The sequence below is a fragment of the Monodon monoceros genome, unplaced genomic scaffold (assembly GCF_005190385.1).
Source record: "Monodon monoceros isolate NGI ecotype Baffin Bay Population unplaced genomic scaffold, NGI_Narwhal_1 Super_Scaffold_3, whole genome shotgun sequence".
Taxonomy (NCBI): domain Eukaryota; kingdom Metazoa; phylum Chordata; class Mammalia; order Artiodactyla; family Monodontidae; genus Monodon; species Monodon monoceros.
In genome coordinates, this window is record NW_021703780.1 from 38,910,515 (window position 1) to 38,929,614 (window position 19,100).

Here is a 19,100-nt window from a genome sequence, read left to right on the forward strand (position 1 = left end):
CTACCCCGAGAAACTCTCCAGAGGCTTTGCCCTTGGCCCAAGTCTGCTCACCCTGGCAGTTCCTCTCATTGATGAGAAGCTTATAGCCCTTCTTGCAGCTGCATTCGAAGCTGCCCACTGTGTTGCGGCAAATGTGGTCACAGCCCCCATTGTTCAAGCGGCACTCATCTATGTCTGGGGAGGCAGGGCAAAGGAGAGAGAATCAGAGTAATACTGAAGGCTGGGGACAAATAGGGAGACAAGATCCCTCCCTCCCTCACAGAGACAGGGAGAACCAAGGAGAGCCCTGGGCCTGCCTCTTTCTCTCTCCCGTCTCTGTTTCTCCCCCCGTTCAGGGTATCTGTGGCCATTAGTAACAACCTTGTTTCCTGAGACTGAGTCTTCTTAGAAGGGGAAAGATGGGAACCAGTGTCAGGCCCTCAGGTAATTGCCTAGAAGTAGGTGGGCACCTGACTTACAGGGGGCTAGTCCATGCCCCTCACTCTGCCACTGACAGCCCCTCCCAAGAAAGCTGGTGGACAGGGTTTATCCCCTTACTGTCTCCCACCCCTGCCTGCCATAAGAGCACGGGGGCGGGGGTCAGAGAGGTGGAGATTCAAAGGGGCAGCGCTTCAGAGAGGAGGAGCTAGAAGAGAGGCCAGGCAGGGAGGACCTCCAGGAGAGCCAGTGAGGCTGGGGAGCTGATGGGGGGAGGGGTGGGGGCCAGGCAGGGGGCTGGGCTGTGAGAGGTCTGGAGAGACTCAGGCCTGAGGCAGCTTTCAGCACTAGGAAGGGAAGGGAAGGAGGGGGGCGTGAGCGGCTTCCTTCCTGAGGTCAAGTTCCCCAAGCGGGTGGCAGACAGGACCCAGGCTACTCACCCCTACTTGGGGGAGGGGGCAGAGGGGGCAGTCTTCCACTTCACTCTTAGCATACCTGTCAACAGTCCTTCCTAGCAGCAAACCTCTCAGCTCTGGCTGTCTGACCTGCGGCCCCAGCCCTCCCCCGCACCCCAACCTCCTCCGAGGCCTCTCTACCAGCTGTTGGGCCAAAAGACACAAAGAGCAAGCCCAGGCCTTCCTCCAGTCCCCACTCCTTGTGACCAAGGGACACAGACCTGATGAATCACAATTTTCAGTATGGCTACCCTCCCTTCCCCCCCCCCCCCGCTCCACCTTTCCCCTAAACCTGGCTAATTAAAAGGTGGGGAAAATAGAATGGACAATGTGGGACATTATACCATAATAATAGCTAACACAGAGTGTTCACCATTTGCCAGGCACTGTTCTAAGACTTTACATATAGTTTATATGTAACTCATTTAATCCTTACAACATTCCTATGAGGCAAGCACTTTACTTGGTGAAACTGAGGCGCAGAGACACTAAGTAACTAGCCCAGGATTGCGGAGTTAATAAGAGGCAGAGCTGGAATCTGAACCCAGGCAGCCAAGCTCCAGCATCAGTGCTCCCAACTGCTACCCTAATCTCCTTCTGACCAGGAGAGCCTTTCCTCGGGGAAGGTCTGGGGAATGTGGGTTAAGAAGGTTATGGAACACACCTGTGACCTTGTGCATACATAGGGCTCAAATATTCTTCTAGACCCAGGAACAAACATGAATGGCACGTCCATTAACCAAGAGGGTTAGGGACCCATAGGGGAAATGGGAATAAGAGTAAGGAAAACAAAGTGGGGCAGGGACACTAAGGAACTGGCTGGACTTTTTTTTTTTTTTTTTGCGGTACACGGGCCTCTCACTGCTGTGGCCTCTCCCGTTGCGGAGCACAGGCTCCGGATGCGCAGGCTCAGCGGCCATGGCTCACGGGCCCAGCCGCTCCGCGGCACGTGGGATCTTCCCGGACCGGGGCACGAACCCGTGTCCCCTGCATTGGCAGGCGGACTCTCAACCACTGCGCCACCAGGGAAGCCCCAGGCTGGACTTTTTTTGTGCCCCTTGAACTGAGATGGGGAAAGGTGGGCAGGAGACAAGCCTTAGCCACAGCCTCAGTTATTTACAATCAGGATCGTCTCCAGGGGCTTGAGGAGGTCCCACAATAGGTACTGTATCTCTGGTCCCAACCTCAGCCCCTTACCCTTACGCTCCTGTCCTCCGAAAACCCTTACCTTTGCAGGTCTTCCTGTCCGGCTGCAGCATGAAGCCCACAGGGCAGCTGCAGTGGACGCCCGTCGCTGCATCGTGGCACTTACTGTCGCAGCCCCCGTTGTTAACAGCACAGGTCTCTGTTTAGGAGGGAGGTGGGAGATGGTAAGCTGGTTATCAGCTTGGAGGAGTCCCAAACGTGAGGGTATAGGAGGGAGCACAGAGGCCCAAGGGAAGGCCTTAGCCTCCCTGTGCTTTAGAAGGAGCATTAAGTGGAGGCTCCCAGCCCCCTTCCTCCCATCACTCCCGCCCCCATCCCCTCACAAGTACAGCCAAGCAGTCCACTTCCCTGCCCCCTACTTGATTGAAACAAGGTGGACAGCAGTGAGGCAGGTACAAGCCAGAGCTGTCAGGCAGGAATGTGCTGAGGGGGTGGAGGAGGTAGAGAGGGGAGGGCGCAGGGAGGGATGGAAGCTAAGTAAGGGTGGTCCCCGCCGCCAGGGATCAAGAAGGGACAACAGGAGTTTCCTCCTCTTTCCACCGACCATCTCGACTATCTCATTGGCGGGTGGGGGGTCATGGTGGGACAATCCTGGGAAGAGTGAGCCTGGTGATTCCTAAGACAGCTGAGAGATGACCGTCAATCCATTTCCCCTTCCTCCCTGCTCAGCTGTCTTAAGAAAGATCCCAGTTCCAGGACTGACTGCTCATCCTCAGAGGAGACAGCTAGTACTCCATCATTTCCCAGCCCCTTCCTGGCTACCTCCAACTCCTCCCAGGCCCTCCTCTTAGTTCCAGAGGGAGATAAGCTGGCTGTCCTGTTGTTGTTTTACTTTCCTAATGGGGGAAATACTGTCTAGGCTAGGGGAGGGGGCAAAAGGAGAAGAATCCAGAGGAGAAGGAAGGGCGTAAGAAGATAGGTGAGAGAGTTAGAGAACCTCAGAGCTAAGTCTCTTCTGTTGACCCCTCCTGACCGGTAAGCTTTCCCTTTGCTGAGAGGTCGGAGTTGGGGGAGTATGGATGGGCCACTCTCCCTATTTTCTGAATTCAGAGCAGGAGAAAAATAGAGGTTTAAACTGCAGCTCAGAAGAGTCAGATGAGCCCAGGAGAAAAAACATCAGCTCAAACAGTGCAAGGCCCTGACGCAGGGACTGTGAGGGAGGTGTGGTCCATCCTCTGGGGGGGCCTAGAATTCTCCCATTAGAGAGACAGAATCCTGAGGCCTCCACTAGGGAAGAGAGGAGAGAGGTTCTCAGAAGCAGGGGAGCTGAATGAGAAAAGTGCTGGAAAGTACTATCATCTTCTTGAATCCTTGACTCCTAAAATTCAGGCCCAACCCTTGTCACTGAGCAGACCCGCAGAGCAAAGACTCCAGAAGAAGCCCAACTCTGCCTGTGGGTCCCTGGTCATGCCCTGGGCCCTCAAATGCCCAGGTCTGGGAGCAGCCACAGCGGGATCTCCTATGTGCCACTCCCACCTTAAGTCTCTCCTGAGGTTCCCCGAGACCATGGGAAGAACCTAGGAGAGAACCTTGACTTCAGGCTCCAAGCCAAGCCATCCCCCACAAGAGTGGTCTTAGCATAAGAAGAAACCCTCTAAGCCCTGGAGCAGGGAGAGGGGAACAGAGATCCTGCACCAAGTCTAGTCAATTCTGAGGGATCCAGGATGGGGAGCAGTAGAGCTGGCACACTGACCATCCCAGGCTGGACCAGGAAGCTGGGCATAGCTGCATGCCCCTGCAGGGCAGAGCTCTCCAGAGGGGCCTCTCTGGCTGCCTCAAACCTCTGCTCTTCAGGCTGTGTATTTAAATCACAGTTTAATCTGTGCTTATTCTGTGTCAGGCACTTAGTAGATGCTATAATGCACTATCTCCATCATCACAGCAATACTAAGAGAGGACTCTTATTCTCCCTCTTTTACAGAAGAGTAAACTGAGGATCAGAGAGGAAAGCAGCTTGCTTAAGGTGGCACACTTAGAAGGTGGCAGAGCCAGGATTCAAACTTGGGTCTGTCTGAACTCAAATGTCGTGCACTTAACTGTTATGGTGGGAGAGAATGGTGAGTGATGCTGGGACTGTGAGCTAATATGGGTAAGAACCCAAGGAGGGGATGGCATCTAACCCTATCCCACCCCGATCTCAGTGGGCATGATGGGTAAGTGCAGCTGGCTGGGTCTTTAGCTGTGTAGAAGGCAGAGAGAGGGAGGGGGCAGATGGCTGGGAAGGGGTGAGGTGTTAGAAGGTGGGACAAAGGAGCAGGAGAGGAAGGAGAGTGACAGGATCATAGAAAGAAAACCAACATGAAGGCTCCCAGGCCAGCTCGTGGGGACTCAGGTTTCCTGTCACTCAATGGGCCCGGTACCCAGGCTGCCAGGGGAGCCCGTGGGCATGCGGTTAGTGGGAGCCCCAGCGGGTTAGCCCTTCCCCTAGCAAGCCAGCGAGAGCAAGCGGAGAGAGCAGACATATTTACCATTAGAAACGGCCTGAGGGGGGATGTGCTGCTCTAGCCGCCTTTCCCCTGTTTGACATTGTAAAAAAGCTGTTTAGATGCTGCGCGGGAGCTACTGTGGCCCTCTGTGCCCCAACCCCTCCCCACCCTCCTCCTCCCTGCAGGCCCAAACCGTTGGCCCCAAATGATGAGCTCTGAGACTCCTACACTTCATTCCCCAGGGTTGTCCTGCCTGGTGTCCTCCAAGAAGCCAGGCTCCCACCGAGTGACTGATGGGAAGCTGAGTCTCAGAGAGGGGCAGTCATGGGCCCAGTACTACACAGCATGCCAAAGGCAGAGCTGGGATGCAACCTCAAGTCTTATAAGCTGCCAAATCCCAAATCCCAGAGGGTGCCCACCCTTTCTGCTAAACTGTACCGCCCTCTCAGCCTCCCCACTAAATCTGAATGTCCTGATGGCCCCGAACAACGAAGTTTCCTTCTACCAGGGCTGGGGAGAAAAATGAGATACAGGTCAAGGTAAAATCAGTTCTACTGGAGAAGAGGGAGAGGAACTTGGAAAGGACATAGCTATGAACCTTAGAACAGCCTCATTTGCTCTCTTCTGCCTCACTTGGCCATGGCCCAGAGGGTGGAATGGGTCTTGACTAGAGAAGAGCTCAAGCTTAACAGGAGTATTTTCAAAAGCAGCTGTGCTCAGGACTATCTAAACAGCAAGACATCAGAGAGGGACCTGGCCTCACACCCATGGGCCCCAAGTTCTGTCCTAACACATGCAGCTTTTCTTTGGGGACTGCATGCAATTTCTTCTGGGAGTCTCTAGGATGTGTGAGTGTGTCCAGGGCATCGTAGGAGGTTTGGAAAGCAGAAGAATTAGACTTATGAGGGAAAAAATGAAAGGAGCTGGAACAAACCAGCCTGGAGAAGGCAACATGAAGACCCAAAAATGTTCCAAGATTTGGGCGAGTTAGTTCAGAGGGAAACACGCAGCAAGAGAGATTTTAATTAAGGAGCTTTAGAACTGTGTGTGCAAGTCTCTGGAGCAGGTACCTGAGGGAGACCTTTAAGAGCACCGTCTGCTCCCCAGTTCTTGTGACTGGGGGAAAGGCAGTGCTCTCTGCAGAGACGGGGTGGGTCTCTGGAGTGAGATGGGAGAGAGTCTGGTTCTGAACCGGAATATCTTGTCTCTCATAAACACACCAGGTGACTGTGTTCACACCTTCCCATCCCCAGCATGTTGTATCCCATGAGATGAACGTCCATTCATAAATATCCGTGCCCACAGGACAAGCTTACCCCTGCCTGGCTCAACACAGCCTTTCCCCCTGCCCAAACTCTCTGCGTTCATTTCCCACTTTTCCAAGGGGACACCTTGTCCCACTGTCTTTCTCAGCACTCTGTGAGCACATAGCAATTGGCCTTCACAAACAACAACAACAATAAAAACTAAAGACTTTTATAGAATTAGGAATTAAGGAACTGAACTCATCTATGGGACCTAAAGATATGTGAGGTAAGGCCTAGGAATTCAGGACAAGGGGTCCAGGGGTTAAGAAGGCCCCAAACCAGGGTGAGAGGGATGGGATGCTGGAATTGGCGAGGAAGTGGGAAGGCTACAGGCAGAGCTCCACTGGAATGTGGAGGAGAGAGGAGGAAATGGGGGCCTAGGGTAAGAGGACTGGAAGGGAGATTTAGAGGAGAGCAAGGAGAGAGAGGAAAAGATACCTGGAGCCAGGAAACCCCATTTGTCAGTTCAAGGCTGGTTGTTCCAGGAGAGAGCACTCTGTCCCACCCTCAGTTCCAGAGTGGGGACACTGGGTTGTGACAGCTCCCATCTTACCATACTTGTCAACCAGGGCCTCTGCGCAGGCTTAATCCATTGCATTGCCCCAGCTTTCCTCCCCCTTCTCAACCACGGCCTGCATCAACAAGCACCTCTGCTAATTATTCCCAACCTGGCAACACTTTATCCTGGATTAAGAGGATGGTGAGGCTCCCAGGGGTGGGACAGCAGAACCAATGGGTGGGGGAGGGCAGGAGGGTCAGGTGAGCCCTTCAGTCTCTCAGAGTCGTCTCTCACTAGACCTGGCATTGTCTGGGTCTTCAACCTACTCACCAGTCATTCTGCTCTCAGCACTCGGGCCCCATGTGCTCCCCCCTCCCCTGGTTCCCAAGGGCCCCTACCCCCACCCCCATCACAGGTGGACTGAGTTCTCCACTGGCCTCACCCACCGATGCACGTCTTCCCGTCGGTATGGAGCACAAACTTGACATGGCAGCCGCACCGGGGACCCTGCTCTGTGTCATCGCACGTGTGCTGGCAGCCACCATTACCATAGTTGCACGTCACTGTGCAGAGAGGGCAGGAGGCCTGTCAGCTTGCTTCTCCCTGGGTACCCCAGTTCTCCATAACATGGAGACTGGTCCTTTAATCTAGCTGCCTCTCCCACGCTCTCTTTTCTTCCCACCTCTTGCTGCCAAGGCCCCACGCCCTTCCTCTTTGTCTCCCCTTCTCCCCCACTGCCGTCCCAGTTATCTCACATTTACAGTCCCGTTGGTTCTTGGTGAGTTCGAAGCCAGGGCGGCATTCGCAGGCAATACCCCCTTTGGGTGTCTCCCGGCAAATGTGAGCACAGCCATGGTTCTTGTTCATGCAATTCATTCCTTCTAAAAGGGAAGAGGAGGGCGGTGAATGTTCTGTACTCCTGCACGCCTAGAGGAAGAGAAACTAGAAGGGATAGCTGGGGCCTAGGGAAGTGGGAGGATTTCACTGAGGCTACAACACAGAGGAGACTGGCTCCCCCTCACAGGGCCCCTGTCCTGCCCATAGAGCTGGGTGCTAATGAGCAGAGCTCAGAACTATTCTGAATGAGATATAAGTATTGACAGCCAGCCTCCCAACCCTGCATGATCACCCTCTCCTTCAAACAACCAAAAACTAGTGTCTAATAGCTGTCCAGCACTGTGCTGGTACTGGGTGGATCTAGGAAGGATCCAGAAAAATGTAAGACATGATCTCTTTCCTCAAAGAGCTTACAGTCAGAGTGGGAAGAAGATAAGTAACATTTATCATGTGAGTGAGGAGTAATTAGTACAGATAATCACTATACGTCTTATTCAACAAGTATTTATTAAGCTCCTACTACAAGCAGGGCAGTATGTTAGGTTCTGGGGATACGAAGATGAATTAGGCATAGTCTCTGCCCTCAGGGTTGTCACAGTCGGCGGGGGTGGGAGGGTAATGGCAGAGTCACAGAAACAGACAACACATACCCCACTACGCCTGCCTGACCCTCCCAAGCCAATCCAAGGAATAGGGCATGGGTGAGGTCCTCTCAGATAACATCGGCTTAGGGCTCAGCCATCTACAATTAGGAGCGACACTCATCTTGGGTCTGGACACAGAGGATGTCCCATGGTAGCCTCAATCCCATACTGACCCCCAGCCCCAAATGAATTCTCCCAGATTTTCCTGTAACCCCAAGTATCTGTCCATGGAACCCTTAGGATGTAACTGGGTTGAGGGACAAGAGAAGAAAGAGTAGCAGAGGGTGGGACCTAGGGGTCACTGAGGGGAAGCTCCAGAGCAGGTGGAGAGAGAAGCCTGGGAGTGCAGGGCTGGGCCCTCCCAGGTCACAGGCTGACCTTCTGGCCGCTGGATGCAGGTGTGCTGGTTGTCGCTGAGGAAGAAGCCCTCCCGGCAGTGGCACTCATAACTGCCCATCATGTTGACACAGCTCTGCTGACAGCCACCGTTGCCCTCGGCACACTCGTCCACATCTGTGCAGGACAGGTGGTTGGTGAGGCCGTGGGTGCGGGCCAGGGTCTGGTCATGCGCTGGGACTTCAGCACCCAGGGCTGAAAGCAGTCTTAAGAATCCAGCACACATGCACATCCCCTCCACGGAAATCCAACTCCCAGCCTTACGCTAGGCAGTTCTCACCCACTCATCAGCTAACGTTCCACTGCCTGTGAAGAGGCCACTCTAAGAGGGAAGAGCTGGGGAGTTACACAGGTGGGGAGGGGACATTCCAACATGGCCTCCCTTTCCTTCACCTGTTGACATTGGGTCCGAGGGCAGAGGACATTAGGAAAGGAGTCAGAGCAAGAGAAACAGAGATGAAGATAAGGATGGAGACGGACGACGGGGAGGAACTGTGGGCAGCTGGTTGTGATGAGCAGCCAGGGAATCAGGGCTCCATGTGCAAGGAGAGCTTTGGCCACGGGGCTGAGGTTGGAGGGGCAGGGTGGGGAAAGGTAGTGAACTTCAACTCATTGTGGGGCAGGGACCATTTCTGTGGACAGGCCATGACCCCGTCCTTCCTCCCCTTCCCCCATGCCTGGGCTTGCTGCCACATTCCCTAGCCTTTCTCCTATTTTGGTTTAACAAAACAAAGTCTGGTAGCTTGGCGGGGAGGGATGGGGGAAGAGCTGCCAGGCCACACCCTGATTACCAACCCCAAATCACCACCCCCAGGCCCCAATGCCAAGCTCATTCCGGGGCTCCCACTTCAATGCCTTGACTCCATCTCTATGCTGCTTACTACCCTCCCAAGTTCACAGTCCTTCTCAGTTTTCCTTGGCACAGGGAGGCATCAGGGAGATGGACCCAAATGGACCAATCTAGCTCCTAAGGGACCTGACACCTAAGGGCCTCATCTGTCCTCTTCCCATCCTCTCTGCTGCGCCCTGAAACCCTGTCCTTCACCCTTCTGGCCAAGGGCAGAGAGGCCCAGATCCAGCAGGCTCCTGCCCGAGAGATGCATCTGTAGGGAAAGCCAAGGAGGTATACGTTTTTTTGCCTTGTTCCTGTCCCATCTCCTACACCCCTGACTTCTCCCTATCCCTGTCTTTCTGCTCTTACCCCATCCTATATTCTATCCTTCTATTTGCTCCCTTCTATTCCAGCCTTGTGATTTTGCTACTCTAGCCAAGTTCTTTCCTCTAGTTCTCAGTGGGGAAACTGAAGCCAAGGGCATGGATGACTTAGGGTTCCCCTAAAAGACAAAGGTTAAGAGTCTGAACCCTATATAACCCTAAGGTTAGGGAAGCATCAGCATCCCCCTCCTCCTCATCGTCATTGACATTCCTCCCGTTTATTGAGCACTTACCATGTACTAAGGATTGTACGGGGCTCTTTACACATGTTCTCTCATGGTGAGTCACACAGCAGCCCTTTGAGTGGGATACTACGATCCCTATTGCCCAAGGCTCCATAACTAGTAAGCAGCAGAGCCAGGATCTGTCTGGAGCCAAATCATCTTCCCACCATGCTCCACCTCCCGTGACTAAGCCCACTACTGTCATATCCTGGCCCTTCCCCTGAGAACACTTTCTAGCAGCATCTCCTTCATGTTTTTCATCCAGCAGAAGGATTATTTCATCCTCAGCATCTAGTTTCCAGGGGGAGGCTGACTTTGTTTTCTATTTTGTGGGAATGCAGCTTTTTGTGCACTTTCCTCTTCTCGCCTGGGAATAGAAAAGGCTAAAAACACCTCCTCCTCCACAAGACATGCCCTGCCCCACCCTCGCTCACCCAGACAGTTGTGTCCGTCATGTGCCAGGTGGAATCCATCATAGCAGGTGCATCGGTAATTGCCAGGGATGTTGACACAATCGTGCACACAACCTGCATTATCCTCCCGTTCACACTCATCCACATCTGTGGGCAAATAGGAGTTGAGGCAGCTGGACCCACCTGCGTGCCCCCGACTGTCCACCCCTGGGTTCAGCCTTATGGTGTTTTTTTAAAAAATATAGAACCTCTGTGTATGTGTGTGCTTCTGTATGTGTCTCTGTTTCCCATAGTTACTTTCATAGCCTACAAACTATTTTGCATTTTGCTATTTTCATCTAAACTTAAGTCATAAACATTTTTACGTTTCCATCCAGTCTTTCCAATTATCACTGTACATGGCTGCAAAATATTCCATTATGTTGCTACATCATAACTTATTAATCCCTTTTCTCTATTGTTAGTTTCCTTCCATTTATTTTTCTATCATAAATGATGCATCAAAAAACATATTCTCCCATATAGTTTCTTTGAATTTCCTTGGAACAAGTTCCTAAACATGAAATTCCTGGGTCAAAGAGTATAAATAACTTCAAGATTCCTGCTAGTATGACAAAATCACTTTTCAATTCATAATGTCACCAGGAATGAACGAGTGCACCTTGTGGAAGTCTTAACCAGCACCGAAGGTCATAAATTTAAAATAACATCTCGACTGCTTTAATTTGCATTGCTTTAATTATGAGGAGATGTGTTTGTTTATAGTATGAATTTCCCCTAGGGTAGATTGCCTGTTCTCATTCTTTTGGGGCATGGCATAAGGGTCTAAAGATGGAGGTTCCAGTGTCAGGGAACCTCAGGCCTTAGTCCCATGATTCTGATCCCCCCACCCAGTCAGGCTGTATGGCCATGAACTGTTCCCACCAGGGCCTTAGCCAGCATATATGGTGGGGCCTTTGTGCAAATTAGAAAATGACACCCTCTCTGGGAAGAAACAGCTTTCCTCCAGCCCTCTCCCCACGCCAGCAGGGACTGCAGGCCTTAGTGTAATGTACAGTGTGGCCAACTGAGAGCAGCTCAGTGGGGGTCTCCCCTCTCCGGCAGGTCCCCCTTCTCCAGGTGCCCTCCCAGCCTCACCTTTGCAGTGTTTACCATCCCCTGTGTAGCCAGACTTGCAGATGCACTTGTACGACCGTGGGGTGTTCTGGCAGATCGCATCGATGTGGCAGTTGTCAGTCCCCTCCACACACTCGTCCACATCTGGCAGGGGCAGAAGGAACACATGAGACCCTCTCTTGGTACCTCCTAAGGGGTGTCTTGAAGGTGGTCCCTCAGGGCAAAATCCCCTCTCCTCTAAAATAGAGGGCAACCCCTCCAGAAGCAGGTGGCCTCCCCTCCGATTTCAGAATCTTTCTGAATTCCTGAAATTCCTGTAATTTCAGGAATTCAGAAAGAACGCCCACTCCCCTCAAAAATACTTAATCCTCAATGACAGCTAAAATTCCATCATTTGAAACACTCCTCTTTGATTTAAAAACAAACAAACAAAAAACCTTTGGACTGGGTAGGTAGCACACTTGATTAGAAACATTCAACCTAGGGTGAATTAGTTTACCTTTCTTAGGAGCAGACTTAGAGGGAGGGGGAAGAGAAAGGCACGGGGACAGTGGCCTCTGGGAAAGTGGCAGGGTCCAGCGACTATTGGTAATTCAAGGAGGAAGAAAGGGAGATGGGGCATCTGCGGAGTCTTCATCTGCCTCACAGTTCTGCTTGAGACCAGGCCTGCTCCCACTTGCCCACCATGGCGCCAAGAATCTTTAAAGGATAGAAGTTCCATCCTGGAAGATTTGCCTAGACCCATCCCTCAACAGCAGAGGGACTAGGAGCTGGCAGGGGCTGTGGCACCAGCAACCTGAAGCCTGATAAGTGCAGCCTTTGCGGCTCTCCAGCTGATTCATCCAGGCCCATCCATCCCACCACCCTGAGCTCTTTCATCTAACCCCAGGTGTACCTCGCTCTGACACAAGGTGCTACTCACAGAGCTATGCTGAAGAGGAGGCCACCCAAGATCTAGCAGAAAAGCCAACGTTCAGAAAGGACATAGGAAAGAGAATAATTTATCATCTTTGGGCAAAGGACTCCAACTTCTGGGGCAATGTTACGGTGCCCATAAAGCTGAACCGAAGTAGGTGAAAATGTTTCACTCAAAAATGCGTTATAATTTAAGGCTGTGGAGGTTCGGAGATGACTCTGACCAGCCAAAAGGAGAGACAAAAAAGTAACATGAAGCAGGATGTGTCGAGTGCCACGAGGGCATTAGAGATAAGGAAAGAGGGTCCTCAACCTTGGCTGCACATCAGAGTCAACTCCCCTAGGAGATACCCAAGTGCTACCTCCAGAAATTCTGGTCAGCTGGTCTGGGCTGAGACCTGGTCATCAGTTATTTTTCTAAAGTTACCCAGGTGAGTCTAATATGTAGCCAGGCTTGAGAATCTCCATTAAAGGGAAGATCAGAGGAGGAAGAGACAACTTCTAGCTGTGAACTAGGAAACCCAGGGTAGTGTAGCAAACTGCAAGTAAAGAAATGGGATTTGAAATCAAGATCATAACTTCCAAGTGTGATCTATGGGTCATAGAATTGCTTGGTTTTTGTTAAAATGCAGATTCTTAGGCCTGACTGCTGACCTACTGAATCCAAATCCTTAAGGTGCTTGATATATTTTTTATTGAATGAATGAATGAGTGGATCAGTAATTGCTCCAATTTATAGACACCCATGAGTCCTAGCTTGAAACAGTTAACTGTTCTTTTCTTTTTGATGTCAAGAACTTCCGGGGTAGGACTAAGGCTTCCTGGGGCTAAGAAGGGAACTGAAATTTGGAAGAGTGCTCCCAAACACCTGCCTCAAATCTTCTGGGCTTCTATTCGGCTCTGCACTCTACCCTCCAACTCTTTGACCCCTCTGCAGCAGTCCACCACGCCCAGTGATCTAATTGCTGTAATTCACACTTATTCTCCACCTCCCTCAGGCTCTGCAGTCATGGTATCTGCCTGCTAGCTCACCCTAGGAAGTCATCCCAAAGTGAATGGATGGAGTAGAGGGGGCATAGAATTCTAGTTAATGAGACAGGGCAAGAGGGACCTGTGTAGATAGTAAGAGGCTGCATGGGGCTTCCCTGGTGGCGCAGTGGTTAAGAGTCCGCCTGCCGGTGCAGGGGACACGGGTTCGTGCCCCGGTCCGGGAACATCCCACATGCCGCGGAGCGGCTAGGCCCGTGAGCCATGGCCGCTGAGCCTGCGCATCCGGAGCCTGTGCTCCGCAACGGGAGAGGCCACAACAGTGAGAGGCCCACGTGCCGCAAAAAAAAAAAAAAAAAAAAAAGACGCTGCATGGAGAATCAGTTTGTCCAACTGATGAAGAGAAAATGGTACTAAGAAACGTCCTATTGTAGAAAGACAATAATCAGCCAGTCCCAGGTTCAAATCCAGCCCTACCACTCTCTAGGGCGTGTTTTCTGATTCTCTTATTTGTTCCTCTTTAAAATGGGGACGATAATCCCTCCTCATGAGAGGCTGTGAACAGCTGACGAGATAATTTGTGTAAAGTACCTAATAAAGTATCAGAAGCTTGAGATGATAATTATTAAATCACTGATTCAGATAACAGGTGCTCTATGACTGTGCTAAGATGGTAGCCACTACGCACATGTGGCTATTTAAATTTAAATTACTTTAAAATTCAGTTCTTTAGTTGTCCTGGCCACAGGCCAAGTGCTCAACAGCCATACGTGGCTAACGGCTACCACAGTGGATATAGCACAGGTGTGGAACACTTCCAACATCACAGGATGTTCTACTGGACAGCACTACTTTACGAGTTCTGAATAAGGGATACCCTGGGCCCGAGTGGACCAAAAAAACTCCCTGAGGAGTGGGACTCAAGTTTGAGTTTTGGAAGTTGGGTAACCATTAGACAGTTAGAAGGGGAAAGGACATTTCAAGTGTGGTTAAATGCATGAAGAAAGACCAGGCACTCTGAGGTCCAAGTCCTTATTCTCTGTCCACACATTTGCACATGCCCTCCATGTTGGGGAAAATATCTTTTAACAACTAATTCTAATCTTTGAATGGAATCCAAAGTTTTAGATGTTCTTTTTGGGGCCCCCGGAGGCAAGGGGACTGGATGATCACCCCCTTCCCTGTGGTAACCCTTGTGAGTCTTAGAGGCAGGTACAGAGCACTGGGCAATGCCAGTGACTAATAATCATGTTCATCCTGCTTTGAGCCCTGTTCCCCTCCTGTGTCTCTCCATCCCTTCCCCTCCCGTGTCTCTCCATCCCTTCCCCTCCCGTGTCTCTCCATCCCTTCCCCTCCCGTGCCTCTCCATCCCTTCCCCTCCCGTGTCTCTCCATCCCTTCCCCTCCCGTGTCTCTCCATCCCTTCCCCTCCCGTGTCTCCCCATCCCTTCCCCTCCCGTGTCTCTCCATCCCTTCCCCTCCCGTGTCTCTCCATCCCTTCCCCTCCCCTGTCTCTCCATCCCTTCCCCTCCCGTGTCTCTCCATCCCTTCCCCTCCCGTGTCTCTCCATCCCTTCCCCTTCTGTGTCTCTCCATCCCTTCCCCTCCTGTGTCTCTCCACCCCTTCCCCTTCTGTGTCTCTCCATCCCTTCCCCTTCTGTGTCTCTCCATCCCTTCCCCAGCGGCCAGGACAACTTGGAAACTCATCTGGAAGCTCCTTCTCTAGGGCCATCTCAGAGGAACATGCTTGTCTCTGAATCAGCTGGGGCTTTACGACAGTCTACATCAGCCTGGGCTCCGAGTTCTTCCGTTTGCCTCTGATTCAATGCTCACCGGTACTATAGAGTGGATCCTTATGCTGACTGCAGCAAACCCGGGCTTCCTGGCAGAACCTTTAGACCCTTCAGGCAGTTGGGCTTTTCCTGCCATCTTACCCCTCCCGCTCATTCCCTGCTCATAATACTTATCCCTCTCCAACACTTAAACCATTCCTACCCCTTTTCACACATTCACACATCTCATTCTTCACATTTGAAATGCAGTCCTTTCTTTTTTCTTGTAGCCACACTGTTCCCAGCTTCCCAAAACTGGCTCAAAAATTGTCTTCCTGGTAAGCCCTATTCCTGGTAAGTTCCAGGTCCTAGGGGACTCAGTTTGCCTCAGCTCATTTGCAGCTATTACTGAGTTGCTCCGCTAATACTTTAAAGCCATCTTGTGTGGCATGTTCAGCTTTCCTCACTTGGCTGGTCACTCACTGAGGATGGAATTATTACTTGGATGGAATCTTTTGAAGCAGAACAAGCCTAAAACAGAGCTCTGAAGTAGGGCCCCAAATTATATCGTCTCCTTTTGCCAGTTCTTTCAGAGCTCCCCCCACATATGTCCACCCCCAATTTGTCCATGCAGGGATCCCTTCAACACCCATGGGCACAGTCTCATCTTAGTTCATTCTCTCAGCGTGCAGGTGTTTACTAGCTGGCCTAACAAACCAGGTGATACTGTTGGGCAGGAATTGGTTTAGACCAGTGGCTGCACCCTGGGATTCCCAGGGGACCTTTTAAAAAATGTGACTGTCTGGGGACTTCCCTGGTGGCACAGTGGTTAAGAATCCGCCTGCCAATGCAGGGGACACGGGTTCGAGCCCTGGTCCGGGAAGATCCCACATGCCGCGGAGCAACCAAGTCTGTGCGCCACAACTACTGAGCCTGCTCTCTAGAGCCCGCGAGACACAACTACTGAAGCCCATGCGCCTAGAGCCCCTGCTCCGCAGCAAGAGAAGCCACCACAATGAGAAGCCCGCGCACCGCAATGAAGAGTGGCCCCCGCTCACCACAACTAGAGAAAGCCCACGCGCAGACCCAACACAGCCATAAATAAATAAAAAAAATGTGGCTGACTGTCTGGGCACTCTCTTAGACCAGCTGCATCAGGATCTCCAGCGTGAGTCTGGACTGCTCTCTGTCTTCCTTTCCCAACTCAGATAATGTGATAGACTATTTGCCCAAGCTGGGAAGAGACCAGGGGGAACATGACAGAATGTTTGGGAAAACGGGTTCTGGAGTGATACTGTGTCTGTTCAAATGCCAGCTGCATGCATGTCCTTGTGGTCCTGGGCCAGCCTCTGAACTTGCCGGCTCCTTCCTCTGTAGATGGGAATAATGATAACAGCACCTCCTCATGGGGCCACCATGAGTGTCAAATGAGTTAATACTTATCAAGTACTTAGCACTGCAGTGCAGGCATACCGTAAATGCTCAATAAAGGTCGTTATTTTATTCCTTCTCTCCAACCTTCTCCCCAGTATCCTTTCTGAACCCCTCTCCCCTTCCCCTTAACAAAGCCCCATTTGAGGCCTGGTGTGGGGAGATGCGGCACTAGGGGAGCACGTGATGGTACAGGGAATTTGGGGGAGACATATCCTTAAAGGTATCTGTGTCACTGACTACTCTGCCCATGCTGGGAACTGCCCAAGCAGCAGGTGCAGTGGGTGAGAGGCCAGTTGGGAACCAAAAAGCTGCCCTCCACAATCCTCTGTAAAGGCTGTCCTTTTGTGCCCTTTCCCCCACCCCAGGCACTGGCCTGGATCACAAGCTGAATCAGGGGAGAGTGGTGGCTGCAAAGACACCACAGACGAGCCAAGACCTCCCTGCCTCACCTTCTCCTGGCATGAATGCACAGGTCTGTAACAGCAGCAGCTTTTCCCCGCACCATCTGATGTTTCTTCTGGATTTGCTTCAGCACCTAACAGAGCACTGCATAAATTCTGCTAAACAGGGAGGAGGGGTGGGATGAGGTGGGGGATATGAGGGTTAGAGGACAGACTAGAAAAGGTGGATTATTACAACACAGGCTTAAGCATTAAGATTCCCTTCTGAGGATGGGGAAGTGTACCCTAAAACGGAAGCAGGAGGACCCCCAAATAAACACTTTATCTGCTTCAAAATTTTGCCCAGGTCCAGCTCTGGAATAACCAGGGCAAATGAGCAGGAATGCAGGCTGCAGAGAAGCAGATGCCCGTAGGTAGAGTCTACCCCATCTTTATGTTACTACAGTTGTCACCTTACTACTCAGAGGGGCTGGGGGTAGTTGTGGACAAATTTGCTGGGCCCATTGCAAAGGTCCAAAGGAGCTTGTTTGGTGTCCTCATGTGCCCACATGGCTGTGGCATCCTTCTTGCCCAGCCAGGATAGCCCAGGATGTTTGCTGTGTCTACCTCATTCCTCTATTTTTCTCTCTTGAAATGCCTCACCCATCATTGAGGACCGAGTGTAGGTGCCACTGCTGGGAAGCTACCTTTGACTGGTGCAGCTTTCTCTAATTTACTCTTTCTCTTTAACTCTGAAGGCATTTACTGTCAGGTTCTCTCATCCTCTGACCAATCGCCATCTTGTGATGCCTCTTACATGCTACCTTACACCATTATTTAACTTTTGGTTCCTGTGTATTATCTTCCTATGGAAGCTCTGAGCTCCCTGAGGCCATGGCTTCTGAATCTTTGAAACCTGTACAGCAGCTAGAATAGAGTTGAGCATATTCATTCAACAAACAGTTATTGAGCATTTGCAACATGCCAAGCACTGTGCTAGGCGCTGGGCATTCATCAGCGAACAAGACAGACTAATATATATGTATATATATGTATACATTTTTTTTTTAATTGGGGTATACTTGTTTTACAATGTTGTGTTAGTTTCTACTGTACAGAGAAGTGGAATTCCTTGTGCTATACAGCAGGTTCTTATTAGTTATCTATTTTATACATATTAGTGTATATATGTCAATCCCAATCTCCCAGTTCATCCCACACACGCCCCGCCCCGTCCCCGCGCTTCCCCCCTTGGTGTCCATACGTTTGTTCTCTATCTGTGTCTCTATTTCTGCCTTGCAAACCAGTTCATCAAGACAGACTAATATATTAAAAGCATTTAGTAAATATTTGCTAAACAGATGCATGGATAGATGGATGGGTTGGTGGGTGAGTGGATGAGGTCCATACTGTGGCATCCTTTCTGTTCTGTGTTACTGCGGAGAAAAAGCTTCTTTTCTCTCCTGTAACCCCACAACTGTTCTGGGTAGAAGACAGTCCCAAGAAATTTAGTTTTAAGTTAAGGGTAGGGAGACTGGTAACTCAGAGATGGTAAGATACCCACTTAAAGGCATCTATTTGGTCATGCTGAAGCCAGAAGAGATGGGACCAACAAATCTAGTATAAGAGGGAATCCCATAGAATACACAGGTCCTCAGGGTCTTCAGATGCTATTTGGGACCACTCAGGCATCTCTTCAGAGTATCCTTGTCAGACAGACGTCCCCCAGCCTCAGTGCTAACACCTTCACGACAGGGCACCAGGGGCCAACGTTCCATTGCTGCTCCTGGTCAGTTCCCCTCTCCTTTCTTCCATGTTGCCTCCCACATCCAAGTAACATCCAGAGTAGAACCAGCTCAGGTTTTGGCCATGACACCCTAACCTGCAGCGTGTGCACGTATGTGTACCTGCATATGTGCATATCTGCTCATATGCAGGTACCCGTATGTGCACATGCTGGAGCCTGGCATCCCAGCTCCAGCTTCTCAGGCTGTCTTCCCAATTTGGAACTGGGCTGTGACCTCAGCTGGAGCCTGGGCCCATCCTCAGCCTGGACAAAGCCTAGTCAGGGATGAACAGGCTTGGAGAGAGTCCAGGAAACCACACAGACGACCCTAAGGAGAGGAGACAGAGTATTTTGTTCCTTTTAAAGAAGTACGCTTCCCTCTCCTACAAGCTTAGCCTGCTCAACTGAAGAGCCAGGAAAAGCAGTTGGTGCTTGGTGACTGGAGAGGTGCAGGGCTGAACTTGACAGTGTCCTATCTTATTCCTAATCCAGCTCCTTGCTTATTTGAATGTACCCCTAAATGGACAAGAATTTTCTCCCTTTCAGTGTGGACTAAACCAATAACCCTGAGTCAGAGGTGTTTAGAGGATGAGTAGGGTAGAGGGTAGTGGCAGTGGGGAGGAAAGAACAGAATACCGGAGAGGGAGTCAGGCCGTGGGCTGAGGCACATTCC

The 19,100-nt window shown here is 51.2% G+C and overlaps 1 protein-coding gene across 11 annotated transcripts in view; it reads right to left on the reverse strand.

Annotated features, from left to right (window-relative positions):
• Nucleotides 1-19,100, reverse strand: part of SCUBE3 (signal peptide, CUB domain and EGF like domain containing 3) — a 38,056-nt gene that overhangs the window by 12,343 nt on the left and 6,613 nt on the right. For 4 of the 11 annotated variants that reach the window (XM_029243642.1, XM_029243644.1, XM_029243640.1 and 1 more), the window contains exons 2-9: nucleotides 11,177-11,299; nucleotides 10,061-10,186; nucleotides 8,170-8,304; nucleotides 7,066-7,191; nucleotides 6,757-6,873; nucleotides 4,547-4,594; nucleotides 2,101-2,217; nucleotides 52-174 (exon numbers count right to left, since the gene is read on the reverse strand). In XM_029243642.1, the coding sequence (XP_029099475.1) occupies nucleotides 52-174; nucleotides 2,101-2,217; nucleotides 4,547-4,594; nucleotides 6,757-6,873; nucleotides 7,066-7,191; nucleotides 8,170-8,304; nucleotides 10,061-10,186; nucleotides 11,177-11,299 (915 nt within the window). The remainder of the gene's footprint in view (nucleotides 1-51; nucleotides 175-2,100; nucleotides 2,218-4,546; nucleotides 4,595-6,756; nucleotides 6,874-7,065; nucleotides 7,192-8,169; nucleotides 8,305-10,060; nucleotides 10,187-11,176; nucleotides 11,300-19,100) is intronic. The other 7 variants (XM_029243638.1, XM_029243637.1, XM_029243636.1 and 4 more) reach the window with 5 other exon arrangements.